The sequence below is a fragment of the Nothoprocta perdicaria genome, unplaced genomic scaffold (genome assembly GCF_003342845.1).
Source record: "Nothoprocta perdicaria isolate Ctin4 unplaced genomic scaffold, notPer1 scaffold_11, whole genome shotgun sequence".
NCBI classification, from domain to species: Eukaryota; Metazoa; Chordata; class Aves; order Tinamiformes; family Tinamidae; genus Nothoprocta; species Nothoprocta perdicaria.
The window spans coordinates 1,442,036-1,455,757 of record NW_020454205.1 but is presented as its reverse complement, the minus strand read 5'-3'; the positions used below and the strand labels follow the sequence as shown (position 1 = coordinate 1,455,757).

General features: G+C 41.0%; 1 protein-coding gene across 1 annotated transcript in view; it reads left to right on the top strand.

Moving 5' to 3' along the window:
- Positions 1 to 3,248: 3,248 nt before the first annotated feature.
- The window catches only part of DNAH7 (dynein axonemal heavy chain 7), an 83,905-nt gene continuing 73,431 nt past the window's right edge, over positions 3,249 to 13,722 (top strand). The window contains exons 1-7 of the mRNA XM_026048219.1: positions 3,249 to 3,263; positions 7,332 to 7,440; positions 7,544 to 7,694; positions 8,065 to 8,158; positions 9,007 to 9,187; positions 9,559 to 9,634; positions 12,997 to 13,122. Coding sequence (XP_025904004.1) covers positions 3,249 to 3,263; positions 7,332 to 7,440; positions 7,544 to 7,694; positions 8,065 to 8,158; positions 9,007 to 9,187; positions 9,559 to 9,634; positions 12,997 to 13,122 — 752 coding nt within the window. The remainder of the gene's footprint in view (positions 3,264 to 7,331; positions 7,441 to 7,543; positions 7,695 to 8,064; positions 8,159 to 9,006; positions 9,188 to 9,558; positions 9,635 to 12,996; positions 13,123 to 13,722) is intronic.

The following is a 13,722-nucleotide window of genomic DNA, read 5'->3' as shown; positions in this document are numbered from 1 at the left end:
AAGCATATGCCAGCACTTTAAAATTTTTATTATAACTCATGTTTACATTTCTAACTACTTTTGGAGCTAATTTATCTTTAAATTTGAATAAATGAAATTTTGTCCTTGCCAAGGATAAGGATTAAAGACTTTATTTGTACTTTATGTAAATTCAAAATATACAGTGAATCTGACTTATTTTTGTTTGGATCATTGTTTGATGTTTATTTAAAAATAACTCAGCATGTGCAACTTCAATTGACTGTAAATAGAAACATTCTAGACAATGTCAGCCCATCTTGCTTCCTGCCATATTATTGGGGATTATGAACTGTAAATGGTTGATAAGTAACATCTTAAGACTACTGAAGTCACTTCAATGCAGTTTGTGACCTTTTATATATTAAAAAAAAAAAAAAGCATTGTCTTTTACAATATTTGTGTGTTGTTTTTACTCATACCTTTACCAGCTAGTTTTCTGGGATTCTTGAGTGTGTGTCTCTATTACACTTAAAATTTTTATACATTCTATTTTTGTATTTCAGTGGTCTAATGTCTTGCAGTATTTACTACTGAGTCTAGTCAAAGAATCAGTTCTTTCCCATCAAAATAGGAAGAGCAGGATCATTCTTGACCCAGCAACATCTATGACAAAACTGTTGCCTTCCAGTGAAATGACCTTTGGGAAAAGTGTGAACAGGAGCCTTCTGGATGAAACACTACTTGCAGCCAGAGCCACCAAGTAGCTATATTTACTTGCAGGTAATGATGGTCTCGCTAGCAAACAACTATTTTTAAGAGACAGGCACTCAGGCTGGCTCTGCAGTGCTGTTGGAGTGGCTGTGACCAGCAGCACATCACAAGCACTGTCCTTCTGGCTGGCACAAACCCGAGTCACTTTTTTCCTCCCCTTGTTGCACTGACTGTAGGAGCCTGCGGTCCGTCTATGCGGGAACTCCTTGTTTCAGCTTCTCAAAGCAGGCATTTCCTGATGGTATTAGTTCTTTCATGGTAAGAGCAAAAAGCCTAGTGAGACTGGATGCAAGCTTCTATCAGTACAGCATGTTCCGGAGTATACAAACAGTATGTGCATACGTACCACCCTTCTTAGGAAAATTTTCTAGTATTACAAATTGCATAGGAAAAAAAAAAAAAAAAAGCACAGAAAAACATTACTTAGATTCATGCTTCTGTTTCATTAGTTCAGGTATGGTCTAACTGTGGCATACATGCAATAGTCACCTATTTTGGTTCTTCAAAAATCCACTGAGATTTTTTTTTCTTCTCTTTGAAAGCTTGCCTAAGTGTAATATGCCACCATTCCTGATGAGTCAGAGTTTTTTGTTATCTTTATGAAAATATCACTGTATCTAATTTCATTTTAATTATCTAAAATTCAAGTCCTGCCTGTGAATACAGAACTAAGTTTCAAAAGCAACCACTTGTGATTTAAATTGCTCAAGCTTGAATTTTAATGACTAAAGCTTTTCCTCATAGATCTCTGAGGCTGTACTAAGATGTATACAGGCAGGCAGATGCCATCAGCTGCAAATGAATATCCTGCCTACATGCGGAGTAAAATTCCTAAGGTAAAAACTATGTGAGATGTACCTAAAATACAGCCCTTTTTTCCCCCCCTGTGCTATCTTGCATTCACATGGACTTTGTCTGAAGAACTTAATCTCTTTTCCTCCTCTGGAATTTTATCGTGATGTTCTCACTATATGAGGTGAGGTGTTTTTTTTTTTTTTTTTTTTTTTTTAAATCTCTGTTAAAATTGGACAAGATTCCATCTTGTCACCAATTTTTCCCTAAATTTTGCTAATCTTAGTTGCTAATATACAAACTAGATGATACTGAATGTCTGTCTTCAGTGAACTTCGGTAATAATAGACTTTTCAAGAGTGCTTTTTTTGCTGCTTGTAGAAAAAAAACACTAGATATATATTCTCCATGACATTCTTAAATTTAGAAAACTGTATCTTTCCTTTTCTGACTGGTAAAAGCTGACTGGTATTTCCAACTCCCTGTGTGGAAAATCAAAAATTCAGTCAAGAACCGAATTTCCAAAAAGGAGACAGGGAAATCCTAAACCTTTATTTGAATAGATGATGTTGCTGACGGGGGTCGGCAAGCCTCGTTCGCTAGCTGGACTGACCTGGGGTTGTCCTCACCCCAGGGCCCTAGAGCACAGATACCAGTATGGGGGGTGTGGCAAAATGGCCTTTATTGCGCAGTTTAGTCTGCCTATATACTCCAACTGAATGCGGAGACTCACCTACTGCCCATCTTTTTGCCTTGTATGGCATGGGGTTATCAGTAAGCTGCCTAAATTAATTATGCTCCTAACTCCCGTGACATCGCGAGATCTTCCGAGCGCCATGCCCTAAGCTCTATGCCCTATGCTATACTATATCATCTACTTTTGCTAAGCTTTCTACCTTATTAAGCCCTAAAGGCACAAAAACTCCTACAACATGGGGAGAGCCCATCCGGCATATCCCTGTGGGCTCTCTCAAATTGCTGGATGTCGCAGACTTCTTTTTATCCTAATTTCTGTTTACAAACGTGGGGGGGGGTGTGTTCCTCTCACCAGGCCTAGGCAGGACTTGGAAGAGACGAGCAGGAATATTTACCTCAACCCATGTGAGCACCACATGCACCAATGCAACCAACTCTGTTTTTCAGAAGCTCCACGGCCCTTACGGGGAGCCCAGTGGATTTGCTTCAGGGAGGCAATTTTATCCTCACGGTGGAGCAGCTACAGCAAAGACAAACTTGGCCTGCACTAGCTGAAAACACATTCCAATGGATTAGGAAAAAAAAGGGGGGTGAGGAGGTGGAAGAGCATTATAAGTTATGTGACACTTTGTGATACAAAGCAAGGAATGAGCTGTTTGGAACTTGTAAGCATATGGTCATCTGTGAAACGTTAAGAAGATACTCCAGGTAAAGCGGGCTGGTCATTAACAGTGCTCGTTGGGGAGTAGGGGTCTCTGCTCGAGCAGCTGCAGCTAGTAAAGCAGAGCACGGCTTGGGGGAAAGTAACGGGGGGTTCCTGCCCCGCGCGGGGAGCGGGAAACTGCCCACCGGCCCCCAGCAACAGCCACGCTGGGGGACGGGCCCGCCCCGCCCACTGCTGCCCTGCGCCAATCAGCTTCGCCGCTGCCTCTGCGCGCGAGGCGACCGTTAACGGCCGCGCGGAGCCGCTGCTAGGCAACGGCGTCGCCCCGGCTCCGCGCCCCGCTCCGCGCCTCGCCGCCCCCGACATGAGCGCCGAGCAGGTAGCGGGAAATGAAAAAAGCTTTTTTTCTTTTTTTTTTTTTTCCTCCCCTTAAACGGCCTTTTAACTTCGGCTTTAGCAACCACCTTGAATTGAAAGTTTGAAACTGCGGGTTTTTTTTTCTCCCTTTGCCATTCAAGTTAACCGTTGCGCTCCGCGAGCGAAAGAGCTGGCGAGGCTGCCCGCGTAGCACCCCGCGTCTCCCGTGCTGGTTTTAATCGCTTCAGCGGCGCGAATTCACACAGAGAAGCACAGTGGGAGGTGGATCGTGTTGCCTATATTAAGTTTATAGTATAATCTTTGAGAATCTCGGTGCTCCCTTCCAGGCACTTAGTTTCATTGCTAGTTTTATTATCAGCACCAGAGGTATAAATAGTGGCACTGCATTCTCCGTCTTTCAACTGCAGAAAATCCAGGCGAAGCTGCAGAATGGAGTATACAAAGTAAAGTCATTTTTCTGCTCCTGATGTTTGTGCAGATATCCAGATTTCTCTTAGAATCATAGAATCATAGAATCCTAGAATGCTTAAGGTTGGAAGGGACCTCAGAGGTCATCTAGTCCAACCCCCCTGCTCACGCAGGGTCACCTAGAGCACGTGGCACAGGGCTGCGTCCAAGCGGGTTTTATAGATCTCCAAAGGAGACTCCACAACCTCTCTGGGCAGCCTGTTCCAGGGCTCTGTCACCCTCACTGTCAAGAAGTGTTTTCTTAAGTTCCTGTGGAACTTTTGGTGCCTCAGCTTGTGGCCGTTTCCTCTAGTCTTATCGCTGTCCACCACTGAAAAGAGGCCGCCCCCCTCCTCCTCACTGCCTCCCTTGAGGTATTTATAGATGCTGATCAGGTCCCCCCTCAGCCTCCTCTTCTCCAGGCTGAACAGACCCAGCTTTCTCAGCCTTTGCTCACAGGGCAGATGTTCCAGGCCTCTGATCATCCTCGCAGCCCTGTGCTGGACTCTCTCCAGCAGCTCCACATCCCTCTTGTACTGGGGAGCCCAGAACTGGACGCAGTCTCCAGATGTGGCCTCACCAGGGCTGAGTAGAGGGGGATGATCACCTCTCTCGACCTGCTGGAGACGCTCTTCTTAATGCACCCCAGGATCCCGTTGGCCTTCTTGGCCACCAGGGCACACTGCTGCCTCATGGCCAACTTGTCATCCACCATGACGCCCAGGTCCCTCTCTGCGGGGCTGCTCTCCAGCAGGTCCACCCCTAATCTGTACTGGTGTCCAGGGTTATTTCTCCCCAAGTGCAGGACCCTGCACTTGCCCCTGTTGAACCTCATGAGGTTTCTCGCCACCCAGTCCTCCAGTCTGTCCAGGTCCCTCTGGATGGCAGCACAGCCCTCAGGGCTATCAGCTACTCCTCCCAGTTTGGTATCATCAGCAAACTTGCTGAGGGAGCGCTCCATCTTCCTCCAGGTCATTAACGAATAAGTTGAACAGCACCGGACTGAGGACCAACCCCTGGGGGACACCACTAAGTACAGGCCTCCAACTGGACTCCGTGCCACTGACTACCACTCTCTGCACCCTGCCACTGAGCCAATTCCTAATCCACCTCCCCGTCCACACATCTATCCCACACCTTTGGAGCTTGCCCAAGAGGATGCTGTGAGGAACGATGCCAAAAGCCTTGCTGAAGTCCAGATAGACCACATCCACCGCTCTGCCCTCATCTATCCAGCTAGTCACCCCTTCATAGAAGGTGATCAGGTTAGTCAAGCAGGATTTCCCCTTGGCGAATCCATGCTGGCTACTCCTGAGCACCTTCTTCTCCTCCATGTGTCTGGAGACAGTAGCCAGGATGAGCTGCTCCATCACTTTCCCGGGGATGGAGGTGAGGCTCACCGGCCTGTAGTTGCCCGGGTCCTCCTTCTTGCCCTTTTTGAAGACCGGAGTGACATTGGCTTTCTTCCAGTCCTCCGGCACCTCACCCGTTCTCCAGGACCTTCCGAAGATGATGGCGAGCAACTCGGCTATGACATCCGCCAGTTCCCGCAACACCCTGGGGTGCATCCCATCATGGATTTGTGGGTGTCGAGGCTCCCTAGATGCTCTCTGACCCACTCTTCCTCTACCCAGGGCAAGCCTTCCTCTCTCCAGCTCTCTTCGTGTGTCCCTAGGGCCTGGGATTCTAGAGGGCTGCCCCTGACAAACACCGAAGCAAAGGCAGCATTCAGCAGCTCTGCTTTGTCCGTGTTTTCTGTAACCAGGGTACCCACCTTGTTCACTAGTGGACCCACATTCTCCCTGACCTTCCTCTTGTTGTTAATGTATTTGAAAAAGTTTTTCTTGATGGTCTTAACATCCCTTGCCAGATTTGGTTCCAAGCGTGCCTTGGCTTTCCTCGTAGCATCCCTGCATTCCCTGACAACGCTCCTGTATTCCTCCCAAGGGGCCTGTCCTTTCTTCCACGTTCTTAGGTGTTCTGGGGTTGTGTGAGGATTAACATTACAGCCCTTCTCATGCAAGGGAAAGGACAGTACGCTTTTGGGGCTGCTAAGGCTCTGTGCAGCACTATTTGTGCAGCACTATGCTCAAACTGAAAAACTCTGTATAGGCCACACAAGTGTTTAGTACTCATAAAAGTACGTTTTATGATGCAGCACAGATGCCGTTAGGAGGTAGCTGATATCTGATAGTGTTGCTCTATTTGCGGTTGAGTGTGTTAGACTACAAAGAAATAAATTGTTTCTTATTTTCTCAGTAGAGTTAAAGCTGTTTGAAATCGCAGACAAAAAGCAGATTTGTTGTGCAAATCTTTCTACATTTTTTTTCTGTTCTTCTTTTCTCCCTTCCATAGCCTTTGTGAAAGAACCAAAGTGGAGAGGATGGTTGTGGAATAGATAAGCAGTATTATCGCAAGTGCAGGAGCGGGAAAAGAGCTAGTATTGGCATGGGTAAGGAAGAAAGGAGCACAAAAAGCACTCACGTCAGAGACAAATTTAAATAATTTTGCAACTGGATTGTCTGGTGTATCTGTAGGGTGCAGTTCCCTGCTGAAACACCTACCCAAAACTCTGGGTATGGTCAGAGGCTGCTCTTGGTTTTGATGTCTGATGCTGAGTGTTGGGCTGAGGTGGTAGCTGACCCCCGGTGTAGACACTGGTGTCACTGCGGGTGCCTTAGCTGTGCCAGGTTTCCTTTCCTTTCCCTAAGGGGAGTTCGTTACGTCCCGTTTTCTCTCCCTCCTTGCACTAGAAGGGAGGGAACAAATAAATATAGGATATAGTCATATGTAACAGAGGCAACGTATTATGAAGAATATCAGTTACTCAGTGATGAATAATTCCCCTTCCCTTTTTTGCCTCCAACCTCAAAAAATGGATTTCAGCAATTGGATTTTCTTTTTCTTTCCTCTTTTTTTTTTTTTCTTCCTCTCTTCTGCTCCATCTTGAAGCATAAATAAGGTCTAGGAGTATTTGCTTGTTTGTTTTAATTACTATGCTTTCTTTTGCTACTCGGTAATTTATCAAAACTTTTCTAACCTCCAAGACATTCACTAGAGATTTAGATATTTATTTGTGATTTTCCTTCTATTTTCAAGACCGGATCAAATGGGAAAGAGAAATCAGCAAAGAAAGCAATGCAGTCTCTCCCACAGTTGCCTCAGGTAGTTGTGTTGGCTTTTTTGAAAGCTTTCATCTTCGAAAACGTGTCAGAGCATGGTTGGCTAAAGACTGTTCTCATTATATTTATGGTGAAGTTTAATAATGTCTATAATCTCCCTCTTTGCACTATGCACACATACACACATGCTCTATATTAAATCTATATTAAAAAAAAAACTTAGTATTTTGGAATGTATGTCACTATTTGGAAATACTGAAAGTAAAGTATTTGAACAAGCTTGAAGATATGTAAAAAACAGAGTAAATTAAAAATTGCATATATAAACCTAGGCAGCTCTCTCATGATCTGGATAATATGCTGCATTTTTTTATGCTGCCTTATTCCTGCTGTGTATTAGGTTATAGTCTTTCTGGCTTGCTTCATTTAAGATATTTTAAGGTATGTGTTAGTAGTACCTACAGCAAGTATAAAACTAAAATGTAAAATATTTATTCTAGACAAAGTCCAAGCCACTGTGGCAGCAGACTCGTCCTTCGTTCCATTTGAGGAAAGAGCAGAAAGATGATGAATCAGATGATTTTGCTGTAAAAAAAGTGTATTTACCCGGTAAGGTTAACATTTAGTACTTTTTAAAAACACTCAGAAATTAAGCATATGCACAGCACATTAGGGTTCATAAAACTTAAGTTCAAAATGTATTTTCTGCAAGGAAAATATTTGGAGACAAGATGTAAGAGACGCAAGATGCAGGACTCTAGAGACAGTGAAGCGGTTGCTGTACCATCAACTTCTAAGCTGCAGAAAAGCAGTCACCTGAAGAAAGATGAACGCTTTAGAAGCGCCCTTGTTAACATTATATTGTGAGTATTTCATCTTTGAGTAATGCATTTTTACTTTTTGGTAGATGAATCAAATTTAAAAATTAGATTAGTGGGAGGAAAGAAGTTAAAGATTACATTCATATACATACTTTGGATTTGTGTCACCAGAACATTATCGGTTTTCAACATTGAACCTTAGCAGATAGAAATACAAACTTGGTCACCTGCTTCACAGTTGTTTTTACATTAGAATGCCTTAAGCTCATTGTAAAATGGTGCCAGTTACCTCTTTTGGTTTGTCTTAGTGCAGCTGGCATGTGTATTGGCTTTGTTTCAGAATATTTCAGAATATTCTGAAATATTGTTCCTGAAGAACATGAGACATGCTCAGTTTTTTTTTTTTTGCTAGGCAAGAAGACCGTTCTGAGAAGCAGCTTTCATCCCATGATGGAACCCAGTCTCCAGGAACAGATTCTTCCGTAGAAGTAGAGAAAGATATTTTGGTAGTCAAAGATGCTTTTCTAGACTACTAAATGAAATATTGTTTATTTGCCAGTTGTTTATTGTAAACACAAACAAGGTGATTCCATGACAGATGATTGGCAGTGACATGTTCTTCTGCTGTTAATTTCACTTCAATATGTTATTTCTACTGTGAGGATGTAGATTCATTTTTAATATCTGTCAACAGATTTTCTATATCAGTATATATACGTAAATATTTATATATTTCACACACCTAATTAAATGCTGGCATCCAACCAGATGTATTTGTGATTCTATTTTCATATTGCTTCTTACATTTCTGAGCAATGCATTACCTGTAAGTTTTAGATTTGTTTGTTTGAAGCTCTGGAGACTGCATGGATTTCTCAGTCCAGATCTAGGTACAGGGAATAACAGTGACCACACTGGAATGCTGCGATAAATGAGTATACACTGGAAATGCATTTAAGGAAAGGGCTGACACTAAAACAGTGCTATAGTAAAGGAAAGTCAGCTCACCATAATTGTCCTTTTTTTATATTAAACTGATTTCAGAGAGTTATGTCTGATGTTCACTGAAATTGTTGTTACTTTGCCATCCTCAGAGAACTGGGGTAAAGAATATGGTTATGTAACCATGTTTTCCATCTCAAATCTTTTTTATGATCATTTTACCTAATAGTCTTTGGCAAGCTGATTAAGGTATTTGCACTAGATTTACTAAGAACACATCATTTAATGTGTAAGCCAGTCCTTACAACTAATTAAATATTCTTTTACTAAACGAGCCCATATATACTATCTAAACCTGTGGTAACGCTGACTGTCTGTACATAACCATGGATCTTATTCTTTTATCTTGCAGAAATACTACTATTACATTCACCATGGAATTGATACAGAAAATGTGGCCCCCATGGAGAAATCATGGCTAGACCATGTCTTAGCTTTAATTCCACCACGTTTGAAAGTGCTGGAGGAAAGTATACATTTATTGTCTGATGAAATGAAAGAAGACTATCTTCTGAGTGTAAAAAAGTCTATAGGTAAATTTCTAGTATTTTACTCCTCAGAAATGTTCATTGTTGAGTGCTTTTCCCTGTTGATATCTACTGTTATTAAAGCATTATATAAGTATCTTCCTAGGTGTTAGGTGCACATTTTAATAAAAGGAATACTCTCATTTTCTTATCCTTGCAATGGTGAAAGGTGATATTGTTGAGTATTTTTTATCTTTTAAGATTTGTTTTAAATGTTCTTTTATTTTATGAATCCTATTTTAATAGTATAGCTTTCTGTTGAATCCCTTTTCATATATATTCATTAATATTGCTCATATAAATGAGCAACCCTTTGGTTGTTTTTATTCTTTTGCTCAGTTTATTTATATTTTCGCTTATTTTTACACTTTTTCTAGTTGACTTTGTTTTAAGAGATCCCAGGGAAAAAGATGAAGACAAGAAGAAAGTTTTTCTCCCACCTCATCGTGCAGAGTAAGAAAACGTATTTGTTCAAAAACCACTGACTAGAGAGCAATGGAGTAGTGTAGCGTGTGTAAGGAACAGTCTTAAGTAGAGGCAGTCAATGTCAGTTGGAGTAGAGCGGAAGACGATAGAAGTAAATAAGAGTTATGTAAATTCAAAAATGAATATTCAATGTACTTGGAGGAAATTATGAAAAATGTTGGTTAATTGCTGGAAATTAATTTTCCTTTTCAGTGTATAACATTTAAGTCTCAGAGCATTTGAAAATGGGATATAGCAGTCTGAATCCTCATGTGTAAATTTTTTTGTACTCACTGGAACAAGGACATGCCCTGCACTTGATTTCACTGAAACTCTGGCTTGTTTACAGATGATAGTTTGCTTCAATATATACTAGTTTAAGATTTTACTACCTGGAGCAGCACAAATCTATTTTATTCTTCAAAACAATTCAGCAATTCATTAAAAAACAGTAATAGATGCCTAGTTTGCTTTTCCAGTATGCACCACCATCCAAATTGTAATGGATAGAGTTGGCCTTTATTTGGAATAAAGGACTAGTTAGAGTCCTTTCAAATTTCCCTCAAAAAGTCTGCTGTATAGCAATAGCTTTCTATGATGAGATGACTGGCTTGGTGGAGAAAAGCTGTGGATCTTGTCTACCTTGAATTCAGCAAGGCTTTCAACATTGTCTGCCATAACGTTCTCATGGATGAGATGGTGAACTGTGGGCTAGATGAGCAGACAGCGAGGCGGATTGAAAACTGTCCGAAAGACCAAATTTAGAGGGTTGTGTTCTGTGATAAGAGGTCTAGTTGGAGGGCAGTAGTTAGCAGTGAATCCCAGAAGTCAGTACTGAGTCCAGTGCTGTTCATCATTAGCGATCTGAATGATGGGGCAGAGTGCCCCCTCGGCAAATGGGAGGGGTGTGATGCCACTCAGAGGGACCTTGACAAGCTGGAGAGTTGGGCAAATAGGAATGTTATGAAGTTCAAGCAAGGGAAATGCAAAGCCGTGCACGTGGGGAGGTGTTTCCCCATGCACCAGTACAGCCTTGTAGCTGGCCAGCCTCAAAGCTGCTTTGCAAGAAAGGGGTCATCATTGAGCTCATGGGTCAGCACCAAGCGGAATATGAGCCGGAAGCGTTGTGGCCACATCAGGCAGAGCATTGCCAGCACTGTGATTCTTACACTCTGCTCAGTACTGGTGAGGCTACCTGAAGTGCTGTGTCCAGTTATAGGCTACCCAGGCCAAGAAAGACATGGAACTACTGCAGCAGGTCAACCTTTGTCATATGAGAAAAGGCTGAGAGAGCTCAGAGAATAGGCAGCACAGGAAGGAGCTAAATATCTGAAGGGGAGATGTGAAGAATATGGAGCCAGACTCTTTTCAGAGGAGCCCAGTGACAGGACAAGAGCCAATTGGCACAAGCTGAAACACGACAAGTTCCTTGTGAACATAAGAAAAAAAGTTTTTATGGTTGAACACTGAAACGGGTTGCCCGGAGAGGCTGAGAGAGACTCAAAAATGTGATCCTGGGCAACCTGATGTAGTTTACTCTGCTTTGAACAGAGGTTCGACTGGATGATCTCCACAGACCCCTTTCAACCTCAACTTTTCTACAATTCTCTGAAATGCCAAAGTAAAAAATTTTCATAATAGGCTAATAATCATTTTATTCCTTTAACAGTACTTAAAATATGAAACTTTCTTCTAGATATGAAAGACAGATGTAGAAAAAATTCATATTTTTTAACTTCCTATCATCACTTTTTCTGTCTTCAGTAGAAAACATATTTACTGACAAATTTATGAAGATTCTATTTTATGTCTGTCTTTTTTGGTAATAGTACTTAATTATGGAGATGAGAGTAAAAGTTCTACAAACACATGAGCTACTTCTCAAGAGTGTTTTTGCTTTTCCCTTAGAAATATGTTCTTCTGTTGGAAATAAAAAGCAGTTACTGTTTTGTAAACTGAGGTTAAATTTGCCCATATATGGAACAGAAGTCATTTTCTTCTAGCATCTGTTACTATTTACTGACTTTTTCCCCCCCCCATATTTCATTTTTAAGTCATCTCTAATCATGTTATTTGAGGAAAGCAAAATCTTGGAGGAGAGACAAAATGTTTGTGGCTGAATAGTTCTTAGATTAGTTGTTTGTCATTATAAAATACTAGGAAAGATTATCATCAGTGTTTGAGTAGCCTCATGGTGTTCCTTGTCATGAACTTACTGAATACCTACTGGGCCACTTTCATAACTGCTATGCCCTACTCCAGTAATGGATTATTATTATTATTGGTATGAAAAAGGCTGTCTATGCAGTAAACACACTGTCAATACCACCAGTTGAGTGAGATGTGTCAAGAAGCTCCTGGATGGGAATACCCAAGCTGTTTACTGGAAGTTGCCTCAGTTTGAGATGGTTGCCAGTTTACTCACTCCTTCCAAGAAGGTACCGATTGTCTGCACAAGCAGAATGATCAATATATAAGTTCCTTTACTGGCAGAAATGTAGGATGCTACAGGTGTGTAAATGGCCAGCTGAACACTTGTTGGTGCCTTGCCTTAAATTCCTCAAGTGTTAACTGATTTTGTGTAGCTTAATCTTCTTGTTCGCTTCACAGAGAGCATTTCATGTACAGACAGGCACAACTCTTCATTAGTTTCAGTGCCCAAGTTTGATGCTCAGTATAACGGAGCAGCATTTTAGTCTCTACTTAGGACTTCATTTCCATCTTCTGTTTAGGCCAGTACCATTTGGAAAGTTATTTCATAATGTAAATAAGCAGAGAGCACTTCAAGAAGAAGTGAAAGTTACTTGTCTGGCATTTCTAGGTAACTGTTTTCCTTTGAAACCTGTTATCGGTCTGAGATTTGATGTGAGGCAAAAGAATCTGAGGAGGGATTAGAGTATCATGTTTCATTTTGTAGTATCACTCCAGGAATATTCAGGAAGATGTGGGAAAAAGCATAGGGGGGTGTAAGGTAATGTGCTATATGTACAAAATAAAATGGTGCAGTCAGTGGTTCCTAGACACATAAGTCTTTACTGAAGAACTAGTTACAATTAATAACACAAAAATCATTAAAATTACAGTGTATGTTTCTTAAAATGTAATTTCAACAGTATTAGTTGTATTAGTATTTCAACAGTAACATCACCTGCTATAGAAATTTACATAGCTGCAAGTAAAATTGTTTTAAATAAAAAAGTATTTTAAAGATCTAAATAAAGAAGCAGAAAACTAGATTGATTTTTTAAATTCTAAGCTTTCTGGATGCAAAACAATTATCTCAAAGCAGAGTACAAACATTTGATTTTTAGGACAGCTATATTCATTGTACTATGCTTTTTGCTTTTTAGAATTGAAGTAGTGCCAAAACCTTGGAGCAAGTCTTTCTTGTCAGCATACAGTTACATAAAAGAAAATTTGCATGCAGTAAATCCTACAATACTAGCAGTTCTGCATTTATGGGAGAGTTCATTTAGGTAAGTGCTATCTATATCTCTTAGCTTTTCAGATACTATGGTTGATGTTTATTGGCAGAACTGTATTTGGTCTAACAGTGTTCAATGCTTTTGAAATTCATGTAGGGAAAAACATGGTTGGAGACATCTTACAATTTCCAAGTCACCATACTGTATTTTTGGCTGCTGCACTAAATATTGGGACATTGATTGTGGATATGACTTCTTTGTTCAAAATCTGTTATTTCCACTATGTTTTATTTGTCTATGTGCCCTCTAAGTTTGTGCTTTGAAGAATTTCTGCCAACTTTTCCTTTATAGAGGTGAAGCTTCCTTATCTGTACTTCTCCAGAACTGACGTGGAACCTTTTCAAAAGATGTCACGTGTGCCATCATCTTTTCTTCTGATATCTTGGCAGTTTTAACCAAGAAGCTTAACATCTAAGCTAAAAATTTAGCTATTTCATGCTTAATTTTCTTCAGAGCGTGGCTGAAATGCCATCTGGATTTAACAGTATGTAACTTTTTGTCGTTTTTTTTTAACCAACGGCCTGTTCTTTTGTGCAGAAAAGTTCCAGAACAGAGCTACTATGATATTATCTTCCCCAAGGGCCATTCTGT